Source organism: Bos indicus, chromosome 9, assembly GCF_029378745.1.
Source record: "Bos indicus isolate NIAB-ARS_2022 breed Sahiwal x Tharparkar chromosome 9, NIAB-ARS_B.indTharparkar_mat_pri_1.0, whole genome shotgun sequence".
Classification (NCBI taxonomy): Eukaryota; Metazoa; Chordata; class Mammalia; order Artiodactyla; family Bovidae; genus Bos; species Bos indicus.
In genome coordinates, this window is record NC_091768.1 from 101,897,609 (window position 1) to 101,921,621 (window position 24,013).

Here is a 24,013-nt window from a genome sequence, read left to right on the forward strand (position 1 = left end):
GGTCAAGACACTGGGCAGGCTGACGACCCCAGACCCTCGGAATGCACAGACTGAGTCTTCCTCCAATGTAAACACTCTGTGTTGTTTGAGGAATTTAAGATGTATTTGTCACAAAGCCATAAATTCCCAGCCCCAGTTAAACCAAGGATGTGCAATGCTTGGGGCTGGTGTCTCTGACAGGGCTGAGCCTGTCCTCAGGGTGCGAGGCAGTGGGCAGATGTCCTGCTGGACACAAGGATTATCTGATCCCAGGAGTGGCCGGGGAGCTGGGGGTGGGGCAGAATGAGGCCAAGGCATCGCAGCCATCGCTTCGAACAATCTTCTCGGAGCTCAGGAGATCACAGGGGCTGGAACGACTCCTCTCTCTCCACTGCCTGCTGCACAGGCTCCATCTGTCCCCAGAGGCTCCTTGAAGAGCAGGGGAACGTCACGTGCACCATCCTGGGATAAGCCAGGGTGCCCTGATCACCACGACACCATCGGCTGGACCTGGGTCCTCAAGCGCCTCCTGGCCAGCTGAGTGGGCGAGTGGTGGACAGACCAGCTCTCACCCTCGAGGAGGGAGAGCGCACGAGTCACGCTTTTTGCAAAAAATAGATTATGACTTTAGCAGAAAGTTTTAGCTTTCATCCACATTTTTGTTATTGTTGTTCAGTTGCTTGGTTATGTCCGACTCCTTGTGACCCCATGGACTGCAGCACGCCAGCCTTCCCTATCCTTCACTAATTCTTGGAGTTTGCTCAAACTCACGTCCATTGAGTCGGTGATGCCATCCAACCATCTCATCCTCTGTCGTCCCCTTCTCCCATCTTCAATCTTTCTCAGCATCAGGGTCTTTTCAGATGAGTCAGTTCTTCAAATCAGGTGGCCAAAATATTGGAGCTTCAGCTTCAGCATCAGTCCTTCCAAAGAATATTCAGGACTGATTTCCTTTAGGATGGACTGGTTGGATCTCCCTGAAGTCCAAAGGACTCTCAAGAGTCTTTTCCGACACTACAGTTAGAAAGCATCAATTCTTTGGTGCTCAGCTTTATGGTCCAACTCTCCCATCCACACATGACTACTGGAAAAACCATAGCTTTGACTATCCACATTTTACCAACCAGAAAATGCAAGAAACTGATATTTTGGATTTCCAGATCAAATATTGAATTTAGCAACAATTACAGAAGCAAAAGGCAGGATGGAGAGAGCGCCAAACTGGGTGGCAGACAGCCGTCACTGTTTACTGGGCCTGATGTTGAGGGTAGAACTGCCAGCTCTCTGCTGAAGCTTTCGCAAGTGTTACAAAATATCTGCTTCTGTTGATCTCTTTAAGTTTGGTGACTGTAACTTCCTTCCTCATCACCCCCCCTCCTCCCCTCCTTCCCCAGATGCGCTGCCTGTCTCCCAACTCTATATTTTCCAAAATACCGAGCACCCAAAGCTTTTGTCCCAGTGTGTCTCAGGTGGAAAATTACTAAAGGCGCTTAGTACCCACGTACACGTTGATTGGAGAAGAACACACTCATGATTTGCGAAATAGCTTTTTAAGAAGTGACCTGATATCAAGGCAAACGGAACTGCCCACATCAGAGCCTGGGGAAAGATGCGTGAGAGGGTGTTCGTGAAGCCGGACGTGCCCGCAGGGGCCCGGCGGCGGCGGACACGAGCCCGGCGCCCTGCTCTTACCTTCACGGCGTACTCGGTGTCTGTGGCTTTGTGCACGCAGCGCTTGCACACGGAGTAGGAACCCACCCCGATGTCCTCCTTGATCTCGTAGCCGTCAGTGAAGTGGATGTTGTTCCCGTGAAGCTGCTGCAGAGACAGCGGCAGAGAGTGGGGTCGGGGGCTCTGGTTCAAGTGCCCCGAACGCGGGCGCAAAGGGGGCTCCAGCCTGCGCAGGTGGGGACACCGAGGCCAGGAGGGCGTGGCGGCTCAGACCACCGTCACAGGGCTGGCTGGCGGTGGTTCCAGATCTCAACCCCAGCGTTCCCATCTTTCGGGTCAGGACCCTGGGTTGGCTGCCCCACCTGCTTCCCCCAAAGACCCCAGGGAGTGAGGATCCAGAGGGGGGAGGTCAGACGCCCTGAGACACAGGCGGTGGTTCTGGTGCTTGCGTCCAGAGCGGGACCTGGATGCCACTGTCTGATGGAAATCCCACCCCCGATGCCCCTCCCCATCCCCACCTGCCGCCTCAGGATGTAGACAAAGTCACCCATTATGGTGACACGGCCACAGCGCAGTCCACTTTACACAAGCTGTGTTTTCCCAGAGGGCCTTGGGGAGAGAAACATGGCCTTCCAAGACCATCCACACACCCAGACTCGGTTCTTAAAGGAAAAGTAGCCCTGATGCCTTGTGGGAGTCTCTACAGTGCTCACCTTTACACAGTGCAAACCTCCTTATGAAAATGGCACTTTCACTGACCCCCCCGAAACTGCATTTCATGATGGCAATTGGGACATCCACCATGGTGGACACTCATGGCCCTGGGGAGGTGGGGGGGCGGACCAAGGGGCTCTACAGGATCCCCTGCATGATGGGGGACCACCTGGACGTGGGGGACCGCCTGGATGCGGGGGACCGCCTGGACAATGGGGGACAGCCTGCATGTGGGGGACCGCCTGGATGCAGGGGACTGCCTAGACGTGGGGGACAGCCTGGACGTGGGGGACTGCCTGGATGCGGGGAACCGCCTGGACAATGGGGGACCGCCTGGATGTGGGGGACCGCCTGGACAACGTGGGACAGCCTGCACGAGGGGGACCACCTGCACAGAGGGGACCGCCTGGACGATGGCAGGTTACCTGCACGATGGGGTGAACCGTGGCTTTGTGCAGATCTTGCTGCGAGGGCTCCTGGACCAGGCTGGAGGCCACGAAACTGAATCCTCTAAACAGATGATGGGCGTTGGCGCTGGGGGGTACGCCGGGCGAGTCTGCAGGTAACAACCAGAGAATCAGCCTTCCAGGGGAGCTGAGCCACGACATGGTGCAGAAACCTTGTGAGTGTGTGTGCGTAGGTGTGAGGTGTGTGTGCACAGGGGTGTGTGTGTGTGTGTTAGATGAGGAGGTAAAACCGAGATCAGAGAAGCTGAGCTGTAAGAAACCACACTTTATTTTGTGGCTCAGCTGGTAAAGAATCTGCTTGCAATGCCAGAGACTCAGGTTCGATCCCTGGGTTGGGAAGATCCCATGGAGAAGGGAACAGCCACCAACTCCAGTATTCTGGCCTGGAGAATTCCATGTACTATACAGTCCATGGGGTCACAAAGAGTCGGACACGACTGAGCGATTTTCACTTTCACTACAGCAAAAATACTCAACAAAAACTTCAGGATGATCGTTGATAATAACATATTCGATATTTATTCCGAGCCACAGCCCTTTGCCCTGCCCACTCCAGATGGAGCCCAGAGCCACCAGCAACTTTGGGGTGAGCTGTCACTGTGGGGGCAGGGCCCGGGAGGCCACACCCTGAGTGTCTCAGTTCAGTGGAACTGGGCACAGGGATGCAGGCCCAGCAGGGTGACCCTTCTGTCCCCCGAGGGTCCCCAGGGGCCCACCTGCAGCACACAGGGCACTCTGCTCCCAGACCCTCAGGGAGCCCTTCAGCGCTGACCCCGCTAAGCTCTGTGCATGTGCTCGAAGGCTTGACTGCTGCTGAGATGGGTCCCGTTCCAAGTTCACCATTAAGGAAAACAAAAGGATAAAAGACGGGCAGAGAGAAAAGATCTGCATCGTATGTAACAGACAAAACTCTCCATTATGCAAAAAGCTCCCGGAGACCAGTGAGAAAAGGGGGAAAGGCCCAGGAGAAAAATGGGGGAGGGCACAGATGGGCTGCTACCTGAGAAGGCGCTCGGTCCCTCTAATAGGGGCACGGTGACCGGGGTAACACGCTGCCCGACAAGTCTGCAAAAGCTAACCAGGCACGTGCGGGTTTGGTCAGGGCTGGTACTGCAGTGGTGGGTGGGAGCCCAAGTCGGCAGAATCTTTGCAAGGCTGACGTGGAGCGTCTACCTAAGCATAAATCCACGTGCCTTCTGAAGAGCAGCGGTGATACCCGTACCCCACGGAATTACTTTAAGGTGGTTAGAAATCAACGTGGAAAGTGTTGGTCTTAGCAACATTTGTAACAGCAAAAAACACCCTGGCGACAACCTGGGTATTTATCATCAAGGAAACCAAGCTGCGTCCGTGTTGCAGAAGTGTTGCTGCAACCAACAGAGCTGTGCCCACATCGTCAGGACGCTTGGTCTGGGTGCAGGGACACGAGGAAGACGACGAGGCCCAGGATGAGACGCGGCTGCGCCAACTGACAAAGCAGCTGGTCAAGTGGAAAAAGAGAGAATACGCTGTGGAACATTCCCACCGGGAGAAAAACTCAAAGATACGTATCTTAATATATTCTAAAGCACATGACAATAAAGCCATAAGCGATATAAAACAATAGGGCCCGTCGTGCACTGGGGGCTTCCCAGGCGGTGCTGGTGGTAAAGAACCTCCTGCCAGTGCAGGAGACGTTAGAGACCTGGGTTTGACCCCTGGGTCGGGAAGATCCCCTGGAGAAGGGGATGGCAACCCCCTCCAGTATTCTTGCCTGGAGAATCCCGTAGACAGAGGAGCCTGGCGGGCTACAGTCCATGGGGTCGCACAGAGTCGGACACGACCTGAGCACACCTTTGACTTGGTTTGAATACTTTATTTTGACGTGGAAATAATATATAAACTAAGGCTTTCCTGGTGGAGCCGGGGGTGGGTGGGGGTCAGCTGCTGCAGGAACGTGCATTTTCCTCCTGAGCATTTTATTTTGGGGGAAAGGCAATTGGGGTGTGCCGGGAGCAGGAGCTCCACCCGTAGCAAAGGTCATGAGGAAGGAGGCTCGGCATACGCAAAGGCGGGATCGAGCCTCAGGAGTCCCCCCGGAACTCCTCGAGCATCTACTCCCAAAACCAGAGTCTGCCTACTTTCTGCTTTGTGCTCTCACCTACACCTCTGACTTTACGGGGGGCTGTCCCCCACTACCTCTCTCTGAAAAAAAGAGTTAACTTACAGCTCCAGTTAATAAAGTTCCTGGGTGTGATAGTGTTTCAACCTACAAACTCCTTTGGAAATCCTCTAGCCTGCCTGAATAGGTTTCTCCGGCCACATGTGATTGCTCAGAGCCTCCCAACTGTGAGAGGCATGAGATGTTCTAAACTGTCTAAATACAGATTCCTTTGAGCAGTTAAAAGATTGATTAGAAATTGTATTGGTGAAGGGTTTTTCACTTGTTGGGCCAATGTTTGCTGCTAAGTCTCCATATCCCTTACCTACTGTGTCCCTGGCAGTGTATTGATTAATATAACTGGTGTAAGTAGTAGCTTTAATGTTTGTAACCTTGGACCCTTGAGTTAATTCTTTTTCTTGTTATAGCCCACCACACCTTTGCCCTTTAGGAATGCAACTTTATCTAATGCTTTTGGAGGGTGGCGCCTGACTAATCACCTTTAGAGAAAAATAAGTTTTCTGAAGAAAGGGTCTTAAAATGTTAACAGGCCTCCGGGCCAGAAGATGATGCAAATCACCTAAGCTTTTGCATATGATAAGTTTGCAGGAAGAAAGCCTGGCTTGCTGCATGACTCTACCCCTTCCCCCATTATCCTCTATGCATAACTTAAGGTATAAAAACTACTTTGGAAAATAAAGTGTGGGCCCTGTTCACCAAAACTTGGTCTCCCCATGTCGTTCTTTCTCTCACCTTCTGGCTGAATTATTCAGCCTCTTTTCTCCACTGTATTTCCTCACTGAGCTATCCTTATTTAACCACTCTTTATATCTTTAATTAACGTTTAATTAAGCAATGGTTTCCTGATCCTCCCAGACGCCATCCCCACTTTGAATTCCCTGGATGCACCGGGGCTGGACCCGGCAGGGGTGTTCCTTCCATACCCGGGGGCTAAACCACGAGCTGCGACTGGGCAGCCCACACGGCTCTTCCAGGGAGACCTCGCAAGGTGACAGGGGCTTCGCGGGCTTGTCCCACCCCCTTTCAGCACCTCTGACCACGAGGATGCGGGTCTCAGCCCCTGACGTCTACCTGGCAAAGGGCTCCAGAGTCACCCGAGTGACTGAGATCAAAGCTGACTGCACTTGAAAGCAAGGTGCTAATGCGCTAGACTGGAGAAGCTTAATTAAAAGGCACAAGACTTGCCTGTGGAGTTTCTAGAATTTGGAAATTATGCACCGAGATGGCAGAGGCAGCAAGCGCCTTCCAAAGAGGTTTTGTTCCCGGGCCGGTTTTGACTGTTTTTTCTCTGCAGAGAACTCTGGCTTCGAGGTCTGCCTGCTCTTAAAGTCCCCCAGGTGACGTGTCCTGTGCTAGGTCTGCGCCAAGCACAGGGACACGGCGTCGGTTCAGCCACAGTCAAGCCCAGAGGAGCAGGCTTGGATGGAAGAACTCGAGCCCACGCCAGGATCTCGGGTGAGCCACGTACAGGCTGAAGGACGAATGGATACAGGCTGAGTTACAGCAACTGGGAGTCTGCGTGGGCGGGATGTAGCTTCCTGCAAATTTGAACTGATACACCGTCCCGGGCGAATGGACAAAGTCTGTGGATCAAGTAAGCAAGGACTTCAACCGTCAAAGAGGTATGAAGCCCAGGGCCATGCCTTCTAACACTCGGGATGCCTCTACCTGCTCAGACCCAGGAGAGACCAGCTGAGGTTCACACGGACCTCACGGGAGGTTATCACAGCCAACACTGGTCCGTGTGGCTAGATGTGACCACACGGTAGCGGCAGCCGTGACTTTTAACAGGCTTTACAGTCGGCTAGGGGACACTGACTTCTAGCTCAGTACCAGAAGAAGGGCAAACGTGTGAGTGGGATGAAAGGAAATTTAAAGCTGAGTACAGTCAACCTTCGTTGATCCTAGGAGTGATTTCTGACTTGTTGCAATGTTTGTTGTGCTTTTAAATCTTAGGCTGGCATCTCCCGCGGGTCAGCAGACTCTGAAGGGCAGCTGGTGTGTCGTCAGGGAAAGTCCACCAGCTTTAGCATCAGCTTAAGCTAAAAATGAAAGACTTGAAGACTGCGACAAAAAATTCCGACGGTGCGTCCAAGCCTGACACAGGGCGTGGATTACCCGCTGCTCCAGGGTTACACCGCATCTGCTGCCCTTTCAGTCATGAACTCGAATCACGTGCTCAGAACAGTCTGGTCTCTTTTGAGGATAGAGGGTTATTTTTCTATGTCTTGGCATTTCAATTACTACCCCATCAAAGGCAAACTGGGTCCTTCAGTAAGTACAATTGATCGGAGAAATCCAAACAGTAAGGGGTAAAAAAAGCTATTTCTGGACAGCATTAAAATGCAGTGTCTAATGATGTTTTCCTTTAGCTAGTAATAAAATAAACTTGAATTCTCTACACAAAAGATATATGATATGCTTGAAAAAAAGCCTGCTAACAATACGGGCCAATTAGGTTGGGGTTTAAATTCTTCATGGATAATACAAAAAGCGTGCACAGGTGAGTAATTCAGAGTTGACTGCATTAGCATTTTCTTGCCAGGCAACACAAATCTGGTCTTAATTTCAGGATTTTAAACACAGTTCCCAATGATGGAAACCCTTGGTGAAACCGTGCACCTTTTATTAAGGACCTGGAGGTTGTGAGGGTGCTCGTCACAGGCAGAGTTCTCTGCTGGAGTTAACCCTTTCTGGGCTCCGTGGCGTTTGGGTAAGCCACGGAGGGGGCAGACAGTGACCTGCTCAGGTGAGCTGGGGCACAGCCAGGATGGAATCCCCCTTCCTGCTCCATCTATCCAACCTCTGAGGCCAACAAGTCCACCAGAGTCTGTGAACTGGGTCAGTGCTGCCACGTGAAGGATGGGCCGCCTCTCACCTCCAACACACAGGGACTTCCCGAGGCCACTGAGAGCTGGGTGAGCGCCCAGCCACCTTTCCTAGAGGACCCCCCTGGGTTTCCACCTCCTCCTGAGCAGCCACGCGAATCTCGCAGCAGCGACTGGTCACCCTGACCACAGCTGCAGGCCTCACTAGGGCTCTGGCCCTGAGGACGGTCTTGGTTTTATCTGAGGGCTGCAGGAGGACCCAGAAGAGACCAGTGAGTGTCTGTGCCTTTACTCCCTAATGGATAGCGTCCAGCATCCGCTTCCTTTTGGGTCCAGGAGCCTCCGCTGCGGGGGTCCACAGGCACCGTCCAGGCTCCAAGGACGCCCCCTCCCCACCTCTTTGTTTGCACAGAGCTCACATCCCAAAAGGGCCCCTCTGTGGTGTGGAAATCCAAGTGGATTCTCTGTTGTAACATTATCCACTTGACATGTCGTATTTGACCGTCTATTTTACGATTGTCTTTTTTAACCATAGACAATTTCAGATTCAGTAACAATGAGAGAGGAGCAGGAAACGGCAACCCACTTCAGTATTCCTGCTGGGGAAATCCCATGGACAGACAGAGCCTGGCGGGCCGCAGTCCATGAGGTCACAAAAGAGTCAGGTGACTGAGCAACAACAGTGAGCAAAGTGTGGGAAACCCCGTGCACACAGTGTGGGAAACCCCGTGCGCACAGCACGCAGCCCCGTAGCTACCAACGGGCTGCACGTGTCCCATCCAATCTCCAGAATAAGGCTGCTCGGTCACTCAGTCTGTCCGACTCTTTGCGACCCCGCAGACTGTAGCCTGCCAGGCTTTCTGGAGTGGCTGCCACTTCCTCCTCCAGGGAATCTTCCTGACCCAGGGTTCAAACCCGTGTCTCCTGCATTCCAGACGGATTCTTTACCACTGAGCCACCTGAAGAGTGGGCACAATCTCCAGAAGGGGCTTGTCACGCTTTTTTTTTAGACAAAACCACCGTGTCTTTACCGTGATGAACTGGACTGTGTCCCACAGAATTCCCGTGCTGAAGGCCAGAGTGACTGTACTGGGAGAAGGGGTTTCGAGGGTGTAAGTGAGGTCATAAGGGTGGGGCTCTGATTCAACAGACTGCTGTCCTTACAAGAGGAAGAGGACCCCAGGGACCTCTCTCTCTCTCTTGGATACAGAGTGAGTCCACATGAAGACAGAGGGAAGGCGGCCGTCTGCAGCCCAGGATAGGGCTCTCGTGGGAAACCAAGATAAATTTCTGTAGTTGAAGCTGCCCAGTCTGAGGTATTTTGTTAAGGCCACCTGGGCAGACAAAGAGAATCACCATATTTTTACAAAGTTAATGCGTACTCAGTTGCTCAGTTCCATCAGAATCTTTGAGACCCCATGGACAGTAGCCCACCAGGCTCCTCTGTCCATGGGATTTCCCAGGCAGAATATTGGAGTGGCTTGCCACTAATATCACAGAATGACAACTTTTAAAGGCAGCTGAGAGTTGGACTCTGAAGAAAGCTGAGCACTGCAGACTTGATGCTTTTGAACTGTGGTGTTGGAGAAGACCCTTGAGAGTCCCTTGGACTGCAAGGAGGTCCAACCAGTCCATTCTAAAGGAGATCAGTCCTGGGTGTTCATTGGAAGGACTGATGCTGAAGCTGAAACTTCAATACTTTGGCCACCTCATGCGAAGAGTTGACTCATTGGAAAAGACCCTGATGCTGGGAGGGATTGGGGGCAGGAAGAGAAGGGGACGACAGAGGATGAGATGGCTGGATGGCATCACCGACTCGATGGACGTGAGTTTGAGTAGACTCTGGGAGTTGGTGATGGACAGGGAGGCCTGGCGTGCTGCGATTCATGGGGTCACAAAGAGTTGGACACGACTGAGCCACTGACCTGAACTGAACTGACCAGTTCTGACTGAAGTTGGTAGACCTTAGGAGTAATTCAAGATGCATCGTGGAAGCTAAACTCCCGAGTCCATCTGCTGTGCTGAGCTACAGGAGCTGACGTAACTTTTCAAACAGCTGTTTGGTTTTTTTGCACGAATAAGACCCACAGTTCATGCATTTACAGACTTAGCTGACAGCCTCCCTCTTCCCATAAAACCGCTAATTAAATGAGACTTTCATTGCCTCGAGCTTCTTTTCTCGAATTTTCCAGGGTGAGTCCCTGGAATCGGCAACTCAGGCCCAGAGGGAGCAGGAGGGGCAGGCGTGCCAGGGAGATCCGCAGGCCAGGCGCCCCCGGGGTGGCTGGGAGGCGGCTCCATCACAGCCGAACAGAGAAACGAGAACAAACAGCCCTGAGGGTGACTTCCCCTGGAGGCGCCCTTGAACGTGGGGCTCTCTGACTCCGGGGTGCCTGGCCCTACCTGGCCGGGCTAGAGGACCCCGTGGGAAAGTAGCCCAGGCCACCCCACCCCGGCCTGCACACACCTGTAGGCGTCCTCGCTGTGAACTCGGGGTCGAAGTGGAAGGTGTCCTCTGGCCTGCCCACCGCTGGCTTGAAGGGCGGCTTGATCTCCTTCCTGTACAGCTTCTGCAGGGAGGGCAGGATGGAGCGGGGGCTGAGGGCCAGCAGGGGGATGCAGGGGAGGGGCCGCTCATGCCCCCTCCCCCCTCTGCCAGGGCACCGCGGCCCCGCCCCCAGCTCTGACACGTGCAGGAGCACCCCGAGAAAGTTACGATGAGGACAGCACACAGCCGCATCGTCTACAAGCAGACGTCGAAGCCGCGGCTCCAGGGAAAAGGCTTTGGGGACATCTAAACACTCTGATTTTAGCGCGACAGTCTCGATCATTTCTGCGCAGTAGAATCTGCTTCAAGTAGCATCTGACAGGTCAGTCACGTCTGCCCCCCCAGGTACCAGCAGCAAGAGCCCTGCTCCTCTGCACCGTCGCCCCGTCCCCAGGACTGGGAGCCAGCAGCTCAGATGCCGCCGGTTGCCGGGGACACCGACCCCACCCGCGTCCCCTCACCCGCACTGCAGGGACTTTGCACCTCCTGGGCACCTATTCCGGCTGCTCCCAGATTCGGGCCTCAGACCCCTCTGTTCAAGCCCAGGGGCTGAGTCGGGCTTTGCGGTTGGTATACACGTTTTTGCGCTCTTGAACAGGCGCTCGGAGCGCCTGTCAGAGAGCCGGCCGCTTCTGGGGTCTGACTCAGTCTCACGGTGACTGCCTTGGACAGGGTTCAAGGACACACCCTCACGTACGTTGTTCCAAGCCTGACTTCTCCCCAGTTCCTTTCAAGGAGCAACACAAGGCCGTTCAAAGCCGGGCGGAACAACATGATGATGCTGAGGTGTGGGGGGAGGTAGGGAGAGGGAAGGGGGCGGCCCCAGGGCCCGGGATGCCCGTCCGAGGAGGGAGGTGGGCACTGGACCAGCACGGCCTGGTGATGCCAGGTGCGGGCCAGGGGTTCCATCCAGGCAGACTTGGGAATGGGAGGCCTGGGTTCAGTCAGCTCGCCCTGGGAACAGGCAGCAGCTGGCGTCAATCGTGGAGAGCCGTGCACCCCGCGGCAGGGTATGGGAACCAGGAGGAGTGTCTGGCTGCAATCCGTCAGCTCGCGTTCTAGCCAGCCTACCTCACCGGCGGGCCCCCAGGCCCCGGCTGGGAACACAGGGCCCTTCCCGGGGCCCTGGGGTCACCAGGCCTGGATTCAGGGCCCCAGACAGGTGGGTCTGCAGACGGATGCAGCGGACTGCCTGGATCTGCTTCCAGTCTCTCAAGGACTCGAGAAAGCAGATTTATCACCAATTCTACAGACGAGAAAACTGAAGCTATGATAGGTTAGGTACAACCCCCTCCAGGGTCAAGGGTGACGAAGGCACAGGCGGGGGGTGGGCCTGGGTCTCCAGACTCTTCCCGCCTCAGCGGAGACCCCGCTGGAGCATACCCTGCAAAAGGCGTTGTCCGCACAGACAGCTGACCGCTGACCGCTGGGCTCCCTCTCGGGTTCAGAGGGCCTTGGCCACGCGTGCACGCTTGGAGCTGGGGTGTGCACTCGGGAGCCCTCGGAGGAGAAGTGAGCTAATCCAGCCTCCCGTTACTTGGTCGTTCCCAGCCCTCAGTGAGGAGATTTCATTAGGAACTGAGTTACCCTTTCCAGAAATGGGAAGATGCTGCTTTCTGTGCTCACGCACTGGCGGGGTGTGTGTGTGTGTGTGTGTGTGTGTGCGTGTGTGTGTGCTGCCCTGATGCAGGCTCTGGTCAGGGGAAATCTAATACGCAGGGTGAGCTCTGCGCTCTGGTTAAAACATGCACCGTTACCAAGCCTGCCGGCCGCCCAGCCTGGCCGCCCCCGCCACCGGCCGTTCTCCCTGGGGTGTCTGCGCTGGGCCAGTCACCAAACATTTGTCCTCCTGCTGCTTCCCAGAGGACGGGGAGGAGGGCGGGGAGGGAGGGGCCTCCAGCAGAGCCCGGTCTCCCACTTCCACGACGGGGGGGCATTTGTTTACACAAGAGATTTCCACAAAAGAGAACCACACGCGTGGTGGCCAGGGGTGGGAGGGGGTTCTGGTGGCTGAAACGGGTGAGGATCTCCAGTTCACAATGGATAAGTCCTGGGGAGGTTCTGTACCGCATACTGACTACGGATCAGAAGACTGGTGCATGTTTAAAGTTGCTTAAAGAGGAGATCCTGAGAGTTCTCATCCGAAGGAAAAAGCTCACAACTACGTGTGGTGATCGATTTCAACTAGATTCACTGTGGTGACCACGTCACGTCACAAAGAGCAAACTATGATGTTGTAACGCTGAAACTAATACACGTCAACTGTATCTCAGTAAACACACACACGCAGAACGGATCGTCATTTCATGCAAAGGAGAGCTCTTGCACCTGGGGGCTGAAGCCCAGTCATTTCGGCTCCTCCCCTCACTCAACACGCAGGCCAAGTCTTCACCTGCCTCCACTGGGAGCCGGGAGGTGGTCCTGGCTGGGAGGCTGACCCCTTGGGAGGAGACGCACAGCCCCACTGGCAAGTCCTCACGTATAAGGAGCAGAGCTCATCGCAATTAGACGTCCCCCAGCAGTGAGCTGTTGCAGCTTCGTCCGCGTGGAGAGCAGCGCGTGTTTTACATGGAAACATTGGGTGATAACTCGGGGATCCAGAGAGGACACGGCCCCCGGGGGTCCCCGCTCCGGGACGGCGCTTGGCTCACACTTGCCCCTGCTCTGCCCTGGGGCAGAATCCCAACTCCAGCACCCACCGCACAGGTTCCAGAAATGGGTCTGCAGCCTGTGCACCCTTGGGCTTCACACGGCAGCGTGTGCAAGCGAGGCCGTGTTCCCACGAACTTTCTGAACGGCCTCTGTAAGCTTGTGCATCAGCTGCGGAGAGCCTGACTGACCCGAGACACAGTGTGGGAGAAAGCTCCCTGAGGCTTGCTGGGGAGGCAGCAGGAAGTCCCCCCAAGACCCCTCTTCCCCCGACACTGGGACCTGCAGAGACGGAGCCTGTCAGTGAAATATGCCCCAGATCCCCCGTCTCGGGGGCTTGGTGCAGCCTCATCTTGGTTTTAAGAGGGCAGCAAAAAGCCTCAAAGCCACCGGGGGTATTTGGTCATCCTGCCCTTCCGAGGCCCCCTGGTGTTTGCTGCAGTCTTAAATGTCTTCCTGTCACTGGATAAACATTTTGGAAAGTGCTTTGTTGTCGTTTAGTCGCTGAGTCATTTCTGACTCTTTGCAACCCCAAGGATTGTAGCCCGTCCGGCTCCTCTGTCCATGGAACGCTCCAGGCAAGAACGCCGGAGTGGGGAGTCACTGCCTACTCCAGGGCATCTTCCCGACCCAGGGACCAAGCCTGAGTCTCCTGCATTTGCAGGTGGATTCTTCACCACTGAGCCGCCAGGGAGGCCTGGAAAGCACTAGTGAGTGTCATTCTTATACATGTCTTCTCTTTCCCTGTGTCCAGACCTTGGAGTGGGTTTGAAGATTTAGAGAAAAGGGGAACTTGCTCCTCATTCTGTGAGATCCACTGCTGAGCGCAGGGCCAGGCGGAGAGTGGACAGGCACACAATTTTGTGGAGGCCTTTGAGTTCCTGGTGGTTCAGAGGTTAAAGCGTCTGCCTGCACTGCGGGAGACCAGAGTTCAATCCCTGGGTCAGGAAGATCTCCTGGAGAAGGAAATGGCTGCCCACTCCAGTATTCTTGCCTGGAAAATCCCATGGACGGAGGACCCTGGCGGGCTACAGTCCACAGGGTCGCAAAGAGTCGGACACGACTGAGAGATTTCACTTTCACTTTCTCTTTGAGCTTCCTAATTCTGACCTGGACGCCCCTCTCTGAGCCTCTGGGACAATTCACCTCACACTGATGGGAAGACAGTGGGGTCTCAAGGCCAAGTTCACCAGGCGTCACTTTCAGTCTCAGAGCTTGTCCCGGGATCTTGAGATGACACGAGCTGTAGCAACGACGGAACGGATTTCACATCATATGTACAGACTGGGGCGCTCTGGGCAGGCGCATCTGAATTCTATTTATACCTAAAAGGTGACTAGGGAAGGACAGAGCGAGCGCAACAAAAATAGCAACTCGATAATGGAAGGGAAAACTGATTGCAGTTCGGGGTCACAGACAGAACATCTGTTTTCCACAAGCACTTCTGGCTCCGGGCATTTCAACATTAACACGCTCCAATTAGGCAAAGGGCACCGTGAGAGATGCTTCCTGAAAGAGCAGAAATGACCCAGACAGGACGGGAGGGGGGACAGGAAGAAGCCCAACGGCTCCAGCACAACGTGGGCGGGTCTGGGGTGTCTGGTCCACGCGGCGCACAGCTCTGCCTCCGTGGGAGACCCCACCGGGGGTGTTAGAACCCCGGTGTCTGGGTTTACAAAACCGCTGAGCCAGAGGGTGATCAGTCCTTGAACAGACACCTGTCGGCCCCTTGGAAGGGTGGGTCCTTCTGGGGTATTTAACATGGGGGGCAGATCTAGAGAAATCTCCCAGAGGGCCGTGGAGGGGACCCCGGTACGGCGAGATGCTGAGTGGCAGCTGCGAGCTCCCGGTACCCAGACCCCTGGGGCCTGCCCCTGTGCATAAGCCCCACCGCGCCCGGAGCCCCACTCTGCAGCTGCCGGTCCATGTGCTGCCGGGCCCCCCGGGTCAGAGGGTGCACCTCTCATGCCCCCCAGCCTCAGTCTCCCCCAGGAGTGCCTCCCACCTCACGCGTGACTCTGGCGATGTGCTTCGAAGGGTTTCAGAAAGAAGCCTGACTCCAGCCCTGTTGGGGCGCAGCTGCAATCACAAGGTGTCATGTTACAGGGAGGGTCCTGGGGTGGACGCTTCATCCCGCCCCAGAGGAGCCTGGTGGGGCTGGAGGGCTCCGGCCCGACTCGAGGGCCCGAGGCCGTTTGCTCTGACTAAGCTTATCTGGGGCTTCTGCTCATTTCTGTTCTCAGCGCGGCTCCAGCCAGCAGACAAAGTAGACGCAGCTCCTGTGTCCATGCGCCCATCCCTGTCCACAGAGGCGTGTGGTCCGTCATCAACGCGTAATTTTTCATTTCTTCTGACACGGGGAGTGAGCCTGCAGGGGCAGTGCCCCTGGGCAGCTGTTAGTTGCCAGGCTCTGGGGGTGAGTTGGCGGCAAGGCAGGACAAACGGGGCAGTGACCCCTAAGGGCAGAGATCACGGACTCACTCGGCCCTGCCAGGAAACCAAAGACCCCCGGGGAGAAGACGTGTGGATGACAAGCGTTTACTTAAAAAAAAACAAGAACTTCTGCTGGCAGTTTTGGGTCAGAGAAGGAAGCAGAGGTGAAATCATATCTTTCTATTTCCCAGGCTGGGTGCCGAGGTGGGCTCTGGGTAAAGTCACCGACCAGTCAAGGCGAGGCCTTGTCATTGTCATTCTGAGCGTCTGTCTGGCAGCGGGATGGCCTCTCGGTTTTAACAGTTTTCGCAGAGGGGCCGCCACTGCAGTTTCCAGTTACCGAGGCTGCTGGAAGCAGAGCACAGACCGCCGGACAGACCTGTCCTGCCGCCCGCTGGGACCTGTGCACGTCTTCCTGGAGGTGGGGCTGGTCCCTGGCCTGGGGGTGTGGCTGGGCCTGAGGCTGGCCAGCACACGGTGGCCCCTGCCTGGCTGACTCAGTGCCGCGGGGGCTGCAGAGGACCGCGGCTCCTTGTCCTGGGAGGACCTGGGAGGCTGGACTGAGGCTGCCAGCTCCTCGTCCCGGGGAGGATCTGGGAGGCTGGACTGAGGCCGTGGCCCCCGGAGGTGGGAGGTCTTCGCGGGGACTCCCTCCCTCTTCCTCCGCCCCCGCCACACTCGTCAGCCCCCCTCTGCAGCATCACTGCCCCCTCCCCGACGGGGCGCCCTGCCACAGCCGCCTCTGGCTGGACGATGGACGGCGGTCCCCCCGGGGCTCGGAGTGGCTGGAGGGCGGCGGTATCTTCCCATCACTGTATGCTGGGCACCTGCTCACCTGGACACGGGGGAGCACCCAGTGGTCATGAAACACGGCCGCCTGCACCAAGCGGGGTCTCAGAGTGGGGGGCTCAGGGAGGCCTCTCGGCTGCTCTGGCTCCTGCTAGTCATGCCCCCACCCGCCCCCCAAGACATGAGATGATGGCAGGGAAGTTTGTCTGAGTGCATCAGAGGGCCTTTCTCAAAAACCAAAGCAAACCCAAGTGAAATGAAACACCAAAAGCAGCAAAAGAAGCTTGCCAACCTAACTGCAGCCCAGTTTGCTTTGACGGAACACAGAAGTGCCACCTTCTTGGCACAGGAGTCTGGGAACTCTGCTCCGAGCGTGGGGCCACGGCCAGCCGGGCACCTTGGCCTTGCCCAGGGCTCATGCAGACTTGCAGTCTCGGGGACACATGGAGCCCAGCCTGCAACATCCCCGGCCATCGTGCTGCGAAAACGCCACGTACCCCGAGACGCTGACTTGGCCCCCGTCCCTAGGCAAGCCCCTTCCTCGCCCTGGCAGGAGGTGAGCCTGTCTGCCCGCAGCCCCGGCCAGGCTCGCGTAGGGCGGCCGCTGGTCGCCTCCCAGCACAGTCCCCACCCCGGCAGGGAGGCCTGGATTCCCCAGGCACCTCATCGCCAAGGAGTCAAGGCTCCTCTCTGCTCCCACCTCGGAAACCAGGCCTAACTGTGCCACGTCTCAGCAGAGTCCCAGCTCCAGGTCTGGAACCCCCAGTCTCCCCGGCCAAGCGTTCCTGGGCTCTCGCAGGGCGGAGGGGAGCTGTAGGGGCCTCCTCTTGTTCTGTCCAGTTCCCGCAGGAGTCCCGAGTCAGTCTGACCAACCTCCGCCCTCCACATCTCATCACCTTGGACACTGACCCGGCTCGATCATGACGCCCGCCCCAGCGTGAGTCCTGGCGGGTGGGTTTAGCCGGAACCCCCACCTGGTGATTCCCCTTAATCACCTTCTGCCCGCTGACCCCCAGTCCGTGCCCCTCCTCCCTCCCGAAGGCAGGACCCCCACCCCCGAAGTGGTCCCACACCATTGTGAAGGCCCCCCGAATAAGTCCTCCTTACATCTTTAACAAGCATCACAGACTCCTGTCTCCCCCGGCCGGGGGAACGCTTTTCTGTAACAGCTTCCACAGTAGTGAGAGCTGACTGCAGGCGGGACCCCGACTCCAGGCAGGAAGCTGCCCCCTGTCTGGGCCAATAGGCCCCAGACCCAACACTCCGGGCAGCCGCAAGCAGCCCAGGGTGGCCTTGGCTCGGTCCTCAGGGAGGCTGGAGGGCTGCAGGGCCATGGGGGCCCAGGGTCTCCAACCGGCAAAGGGCTGGACGGATTCCAGGCCTAGAGCCGCAGGGGAGGGCAGCCGGGTCCCTGGCCTGTGCCTGGGAAACGCCCCAAGAGAGCACTCTCCTTCAGGGGACGGGTCTACACTGACCACTGGCCTGTACCCAGCAGCTGCCGTGCCCGCTGCCCCAGCCCCATCTCCCTGCAGTTTCCGTGCAGAAGGGACCCAGGCCGGTAACTTACGTTCCAGTCGATGGTGACGAAGAAAGGGTGGCGCTTGATCTCCTCCACGCCGTCCAGCCCGGCACCTGGGGGGCCAGAGAGTAGAGAGCGTCAGAGCAGAGACGCGACTGCACGCCCTCTGATGTCAGAGCAAAGCCGTGACTGCACGCCCTCTGACGTCAGAGCAAAGCCGTGACTGCACGGCCTCTGACGTCAGAGCAAAGCCGTGACTGCATGCCTTCTGATGCAGCGGTGAGGCGAGTGCTGGGGGCACGTGCAGGGTGGTCCCGACGACCTCCAGGGAGAAGCAGCCCCAGCTGCCCTCTCTCCTGCCAGCCCCTGCCTTGCCCACCTCACAGCCTGCAGAGGCCACCACGCCACCCTGCAGAGCTGTGACCAGCTGAGGGGGGTGGGGGAGGGGCAGACTGGACGCCCCAAGAGGTGGCTGTGAGCTGCCCTGGCAGCTGGGCGAGGACGTGGAGGCCCGGCCCAGCCTCCATCAGAACCAGCAGCGGGCCGGATCTTCCTGAAGGATGAGAGGACACGGTGTCCTGCAGGACAGCAGCCTGGAGACAGGCCAGCAGGGAGCCGCGTCCACCCCGCGAGCACTGCACTGAGTACGATAGAGCTGCCCGTTGCTTATTGCTGCTTCACCTCTGCCCGCTTTGCTGCTGACGTTGTATCCCGAGGCCCGAGGGAGGGGGTACGCGGAGGACTTCAGGGCAGCGGACATACGTTGTCACGGACCCCACACCTCCCAGAGTGAACCCTGCCGGGACCTCCACGTCTCAGGGAGTGAGTAGGTGCTGATCATCAAGACTAACGAAGGCGGGATTTGCCACGGACACGGGAAGGGGTGGCGGGCCGCCTCCAGTGGGCAAGTCCAGCTCCTGCTGCACGTCGAGGGGAAAAAGGCTTTCCAGCTCAAAGGAACAGGCCGTGCAGGAGGCACCCCGAGCGCCAGGGGCCCAGCCCTGCCCCAGTGCAGAACCTCGTCCAGGTCCAGCCCCACTCAGCCGGCCCCCACCCCAACCTGAGGTCTCGTCCTCGGGAGGGAGGCAGGAAGACGTGGAGGACAGATGGCACGTGGCCACCTCAAGCCACTGCGGTCCCTGTGGAGCTCCCAGCCCAGCCTCACCATCCAGCCTGAGGAGCCGAGGGACCCTCCCCCCAGGACGCTGGGGGGTCCCAGGAGACACAGCCTGCTGTGGGCCTCGTCGGGAAGCTGCATCAGGTCATCTCTAGGTGGGCGAGGGTCCAGCTGGCTCCCACCTTGGCCGGGAAGCCTGGCCAGGCCAGCACGGTGGGAAAGAGCCCCTGCCCCTGTCACCACACTAGCCTCCAGGACCTGCCGATCAGCCCTTTGATGTGCAGATGACCAGAGACAGGAGGAAGGGGTCAGACCTGGAATGCTCCCCTCCAGGGACCCGGGAGGCAGACACATCAGAGGGCTTTCCCACTAAGTGAGACACTGCACCCCAGGACCACCAGGGAAGTCCCTCATGTAATCTTTTAGAGCATCCTGTGCAATAAATCAGTAACAGTCACAGGAGCACCTTCCTGAGGTCTGCGATCTGTTCTCTGAATTACCAAAGCTGGTGGGGAGGGGGGTGGTCCTGGGAACCCTGGGTTTACACCTGGTCAGCAGGAAGCACAGCGACGACCTGGGACCCCTGGCTGGTGTCTGAGGTGGGGGGTCTGATGGGAGTGACCGTGACCCTCTGGGGTCCAGGATAACTCAGGTGGTCAGAACTGCGCTGAATCCTAGGACCCAGTGGGTGTCTGCGGAGACAGGGAGAGTCCGTTCATGTGGAAGCCCCGAGCGTCTAGTGCCAGGAGCGTTGTCAGTAGTGGAGAGAAACAGCATTGTCTGAGGACCCTCTGCAAGTCCGTGCCCATCTCCAGAGAAACCCCTGACCTGAGTCTGGAGAGCTCGCCCAGCCTGGACGTCCCCAGCACCTGGCAGTCCTCCCAGGGGCCCAGGCAGCTGCGGGAATGTGTCGACAATGAACGTTCTGGCTTCGTGCCCACCTGCACGCAGGCCTCCTTTGCTGAAGCCCAGGATTCAGGATTGAAAAAGACTTCTGGCCACCATGAGTAAAGCAAAATGAAAAATCACCTCTGATTTGTACTCTTTCAGCTTTTTGGGGGGCTTCCCTGGTGGCTCAGATGGTAAAGAATCCTCCTGCAATGCAAGAGACCCAGATTCGATCCCTGGGTCAGGAAGATCCCCTGAAGGAGGAAGTGGCAACCCACTCCAGGATTCTTGCCTGGAGAATCCCCATGGACAGGGGAGCCTGGCGGGCTACAATCTACAGCCTTTGCGGGGTCGCAAAGAGCTGGACAAGATCGAGTGATAAATGCTTTCATCCGTCTTTTTTGCATGTTTTACCCATTGCATTTCACGCTCATTCATTGTCTGCAAGGACACGCCGCTGGAACCCAAACAAAACAAGACAGACAGGAAATACAGGTGTTGGTATAACTACAAGTCTCTGTTGCACCAGCTGGGTTTCCTTGGGCACATTTTTATCTGCACCTTCTTCTTCCGCTGAGTGAGATTCTGCACCATGTCTGTGCTTCTAGGCCTCAGTAAACACTCGACGGTGAACTGACACTTTGGTTATGACTCAAAAATTATAAGTATTCCAAAGCAGGGAAATGTAAATCAGAGAGTTTCTGCACGCAGCTCTCTGAAGCCTGTGTCAACCTTCCTCGGGGAAGTGGGGTGATTATTTTGGATTCCAGTTCTATTTATCTTCTCTTGAAACACGTTAACATAGTCTACTCTGCACTTGACAACTCCTTTTTGTTTAAACACGCAGTGAGCAGAGATCCATCCTGGGAGAGTCCAGGGGAGTCTGTGCTCGTCGCTGAATCTCAGCTGACTTGCATGGAGTTGTCACCAAATGCACTCAAGTCTCACTCTGTCCCCAGAGGCAAGAAGAAGACACAGAGGCAGGTGCGCATGGATGGAAACATTAAGAACAGAAGAGCAATCTCTAGGCAGTTTAGCGAGTCTTCACTAAGATCCCCGATGCCAGCCAAATACGCAGATTCAAGAATTCACGCTTATCCTCTGCAGCACGAGTAAGTACCACATTTAATTACTTCTGTTGTGATCACTCGAGGGCCGTCTTCCCGAACGTGGCTCTTTGGACCACGTCTGGACTTCTCCGTGCTGGTCCAGTGGTGATGTTATATCCGTGGGAACCGCCTCCACTGGGCGCGGCTGTAGACGCGGCGCTGGGCCTGTGGCCGGGACCTGACCCCTTCTGACCCTGGTCACCTGGAGCCTTCCCCTGCACGTGTTTTAACAAGGCGAGCCTGTTCATTTCCTCCTGGACTTAATCATCAACAAGCTCCCACATTCTCAGTAAATCATCCCTCAAAAGTTCTGAGGATCTGCCAAAAATGTTTTCCTTCGATCTTCCTGGCCATAGAAAGTTCGGGGAAATGTTTAACCCTGGGCCCTTCGTGACTGCTCAACTATCTATCTGGTGCTGGGTCTGTTGTCTGAGAGTCACAGAGTCGCTCTCTAGTTCTTTCGGGCGTGTCCACAATCCGCTCACGTCTGGCTATTTTCCTTGCATACTTTGCGTTCCATCAAACCCGCACACTCCTGGAGGCCAGTCTACAACCGCCCAGGATTTGAACACTAGGTCTCCTTTTTACGTCTTCATCACCCACAGATCATCTACACGTCACCGTCATGGCTGTGAAGTATCTTCGGTCAGCTTGATACTTCATCTGATGCTTAGAATCTTTGCTCAGCCCTGGCTGTATCTCCCAGGGCCCTGTCGACTGAGGGCAGGGCCCCCGAAGATCCCCAGGGCTGGTGTGGAACTGTCAGCTCCCCTTGAGGGGCAGGGTGTTCATCATGACCAAGCCATCAAGGGCCAGCCCAGCACGCGAGGTCTCGGTGGTGCCAGCAGGGCTGGAGGAGATGACAGGAGAGCGGGGTGGCCAGTGTATGAAGCCAGATCAGAAGAGCACAGCCCCTGGAGATGGACTCTGGAAAGGAGACGGAAACCGGAAGAGCAGAACCCTCGAAAGCAGATAGCCCTGCCCCTGTGTTCCCCGGGCAGTCGGTGGTAGCTCACTGGCCATGCTGTTTTATGCTCAGCGGCACGTCTGACTCCAGATCCTGCTGCCTGGTCTTCCAGGAGCCCGGGATGTCCCAGGACTCTCCAGAGAAGCTGCAGATGTTCATAGGGATGAACTAGGGACCCCCGGAGGGTTCTTCTCTAATTCACGACCAGAATGATCAGCAGAAAAACCAGACCCGCCTTGCTGCATCCTCAGAGGGTCCCACCCTGGGGACTGCTCAGCCTGCATGGTCTCCCTGGGCCTCCCCTCGGCCACCTGAGGTCACACGTGCTCTCACGTGCTACAGGATCCTCCATGGCTCTGTGTGCAGTGTTTCTCTGGCCCAGAACCCACGCCCCCCACTGCCCCCCCAGGCTAATACACACACAAGGCTTGGAGATGCACCCCAGGCCCTCAGGCAGCCCTGCCGGGGGGCCCTCCTGACTGCAGCAGCCGGTATATTTTGCGCTTGCTTCCATCACTGAACAAACCACAGTGCGTAATACACAAGGGTGAAGCCCAAATGGTCCAGTCTTCCAGCTGCTGGGTCCATTTGCACCGTGGTTGAAATAGACACACATTTGACTCCATTTTGGACAAATATAAAAGTAAAATCTCTCCACTTATGGCACAGAAAACAACGCTTTTCCTGCTGTCCCATGCACTGGCCACCGAGCCTCCGCCAGGCCTGGCTGGGGGCCTGCCTGCCCCTCCGTCTGCCTGTCCCCCCAGCCCCGCCCTGCCCCTGCCCCTTGCCTCTAGGTACTGCGTCCTACCAGGGGAGGGGGCTCCCTCTGCTGGCTCCTCAGCCTTCTCAGGTCTCAGGGAAAAGGCAGGGGTGAAATCCGCCCGAGATTTCTGGCCTCTTCACCCACATGACCGGGCTTCCCGGGCAGCACCACTGACCTGTGTCCCCAGCACCTGCCACAGCTGTGCGGGGCACCTCACTGGACAGGGCACGCCCATGGCCAGCAGTGGCCAGGGGACCTATACTCGGACTCTTTGGGTGAGGATGTCGTGCCTTCAGGGGACGACAGGGTGGAAACACCATCTCCAGGCTCGGCAGCCACCTCCAGCAGGCGATCTGGGGCAAGGGCCTCAGTCTCGTCACCTGCCAGGTGCGTGACACCAACCAGCTGAACTCCCGCCAATTCTTCCACTGCAGATGCTATGGACTCACTCTCGGAGGTACTGAGCTGTGTTCCTCCAAATTCATGTGGTCAAGTCCTAACCCCAGAACTTCACGGGAAACCTTATTTGGAAATGTGATTAGTTGGGATGAGTTCACCCTGGGGCAAGCCGGCCCCTGACCCCATATGGCTAGGGCCCTGATCAGTTCAGTTCAGTCGCTCAGTCGTGTCCAACTTTTTGTGACTCCATGGACTGCAGCACACCAGGCCTCCCTGTTCATTGCCAACTCCTGGAGCTTGCTCAAACTCATGTCCATCGAGTCGGTGATGCCATCCAGCCATCTCATCCTCTGTTGTCCCCTTCTCCTCCTGCCCTCAATCTTTCCCAGCATCAGGGTCTTTTCCAATGAGTCAGTTCTTTGCATCAGGTGGCCAAAATATTGGAGTTTCAGCTTTAGCATCAGTCTTTCCAATGACTATTCAGGACTGATTTCCTTTAGGATGGACTGGTTGGATCTCTTGCAGTTCAAGGGACTCTCAAGAGTCTTCTTCAACACCACGGTTCAAAAGCATCAATTCTTCGGCGCTCAGCTTTCTTTATAGTCCAACTCTCACATCCATACACGACCACAGGAAAAACCATAGCTTTGACTAGACGGACCTTTGTTGGCGAAGTAATATCTCTGCTTTTTAATATGCTGTCTAGTCTCTGGGGTCACACAGAGTCGGACACGACTGAATCAATTTAGCAGCAGCAGCAGCAGGTTGGTCATAGATGAAGAGCAGAAGTTTGGGCAGAGGGGACCCCTCTACAGTTCAAGGATCAATCGACAGAGATCTGGGCTGACTTGAAGGTGATGGGGTCAAACCACAGATTGACGAGAGGACCCAGGGCTTAGGTGAGATCTTCTGATGTTGACAAACTCACCAAACGGCCAGGGGACTTTGGGGGGTGGGTCAAGAATAAGGCTCAGGGCAATCAAAAGGGGGAAGAAGTCCCAGCCTTCTA

The 24,013-nt window shown here is 56.4% G+C and overlaps 1 protein-coding gene across 7 annotated transcripts in view; it reads right to left on the reverse strand.

Moving 5' to 3' along the window:
* RPS6KA2 (ribosomal protein S6 kinase A2) overlaps positions 1-24,013 on the reverse strand; it is a 334,973-nt gene that overhangs the window by 27,134 nt on the left and 283,826 nt on the right. For all 7 annotated transcript variants that reach the window (XM_019967675.2, XM_070796504.1, XM_019967678.2 and 4 more), the window contains 4 exons: positions 17,807-17,871; positions 10,288-10,390; positions 2,790-2,920; positions 1,672-1,797 (listed from right to left, as the gene is read on the reverse strand). In XM_019967675.2, coding sequence (XP_019823234.2) covers positions 1,672-1,797; positions 2,790-2,920; positions 10,288-10,390; positions 17,807-17,871 — 425 coding nt within the window. The remainder of the gene's footprint in view (positions 1-1,671; positions 1,798-2,789; positions 2,921-10,287; positions 10,391-17,806; positions 17,872-24,013) is intronic.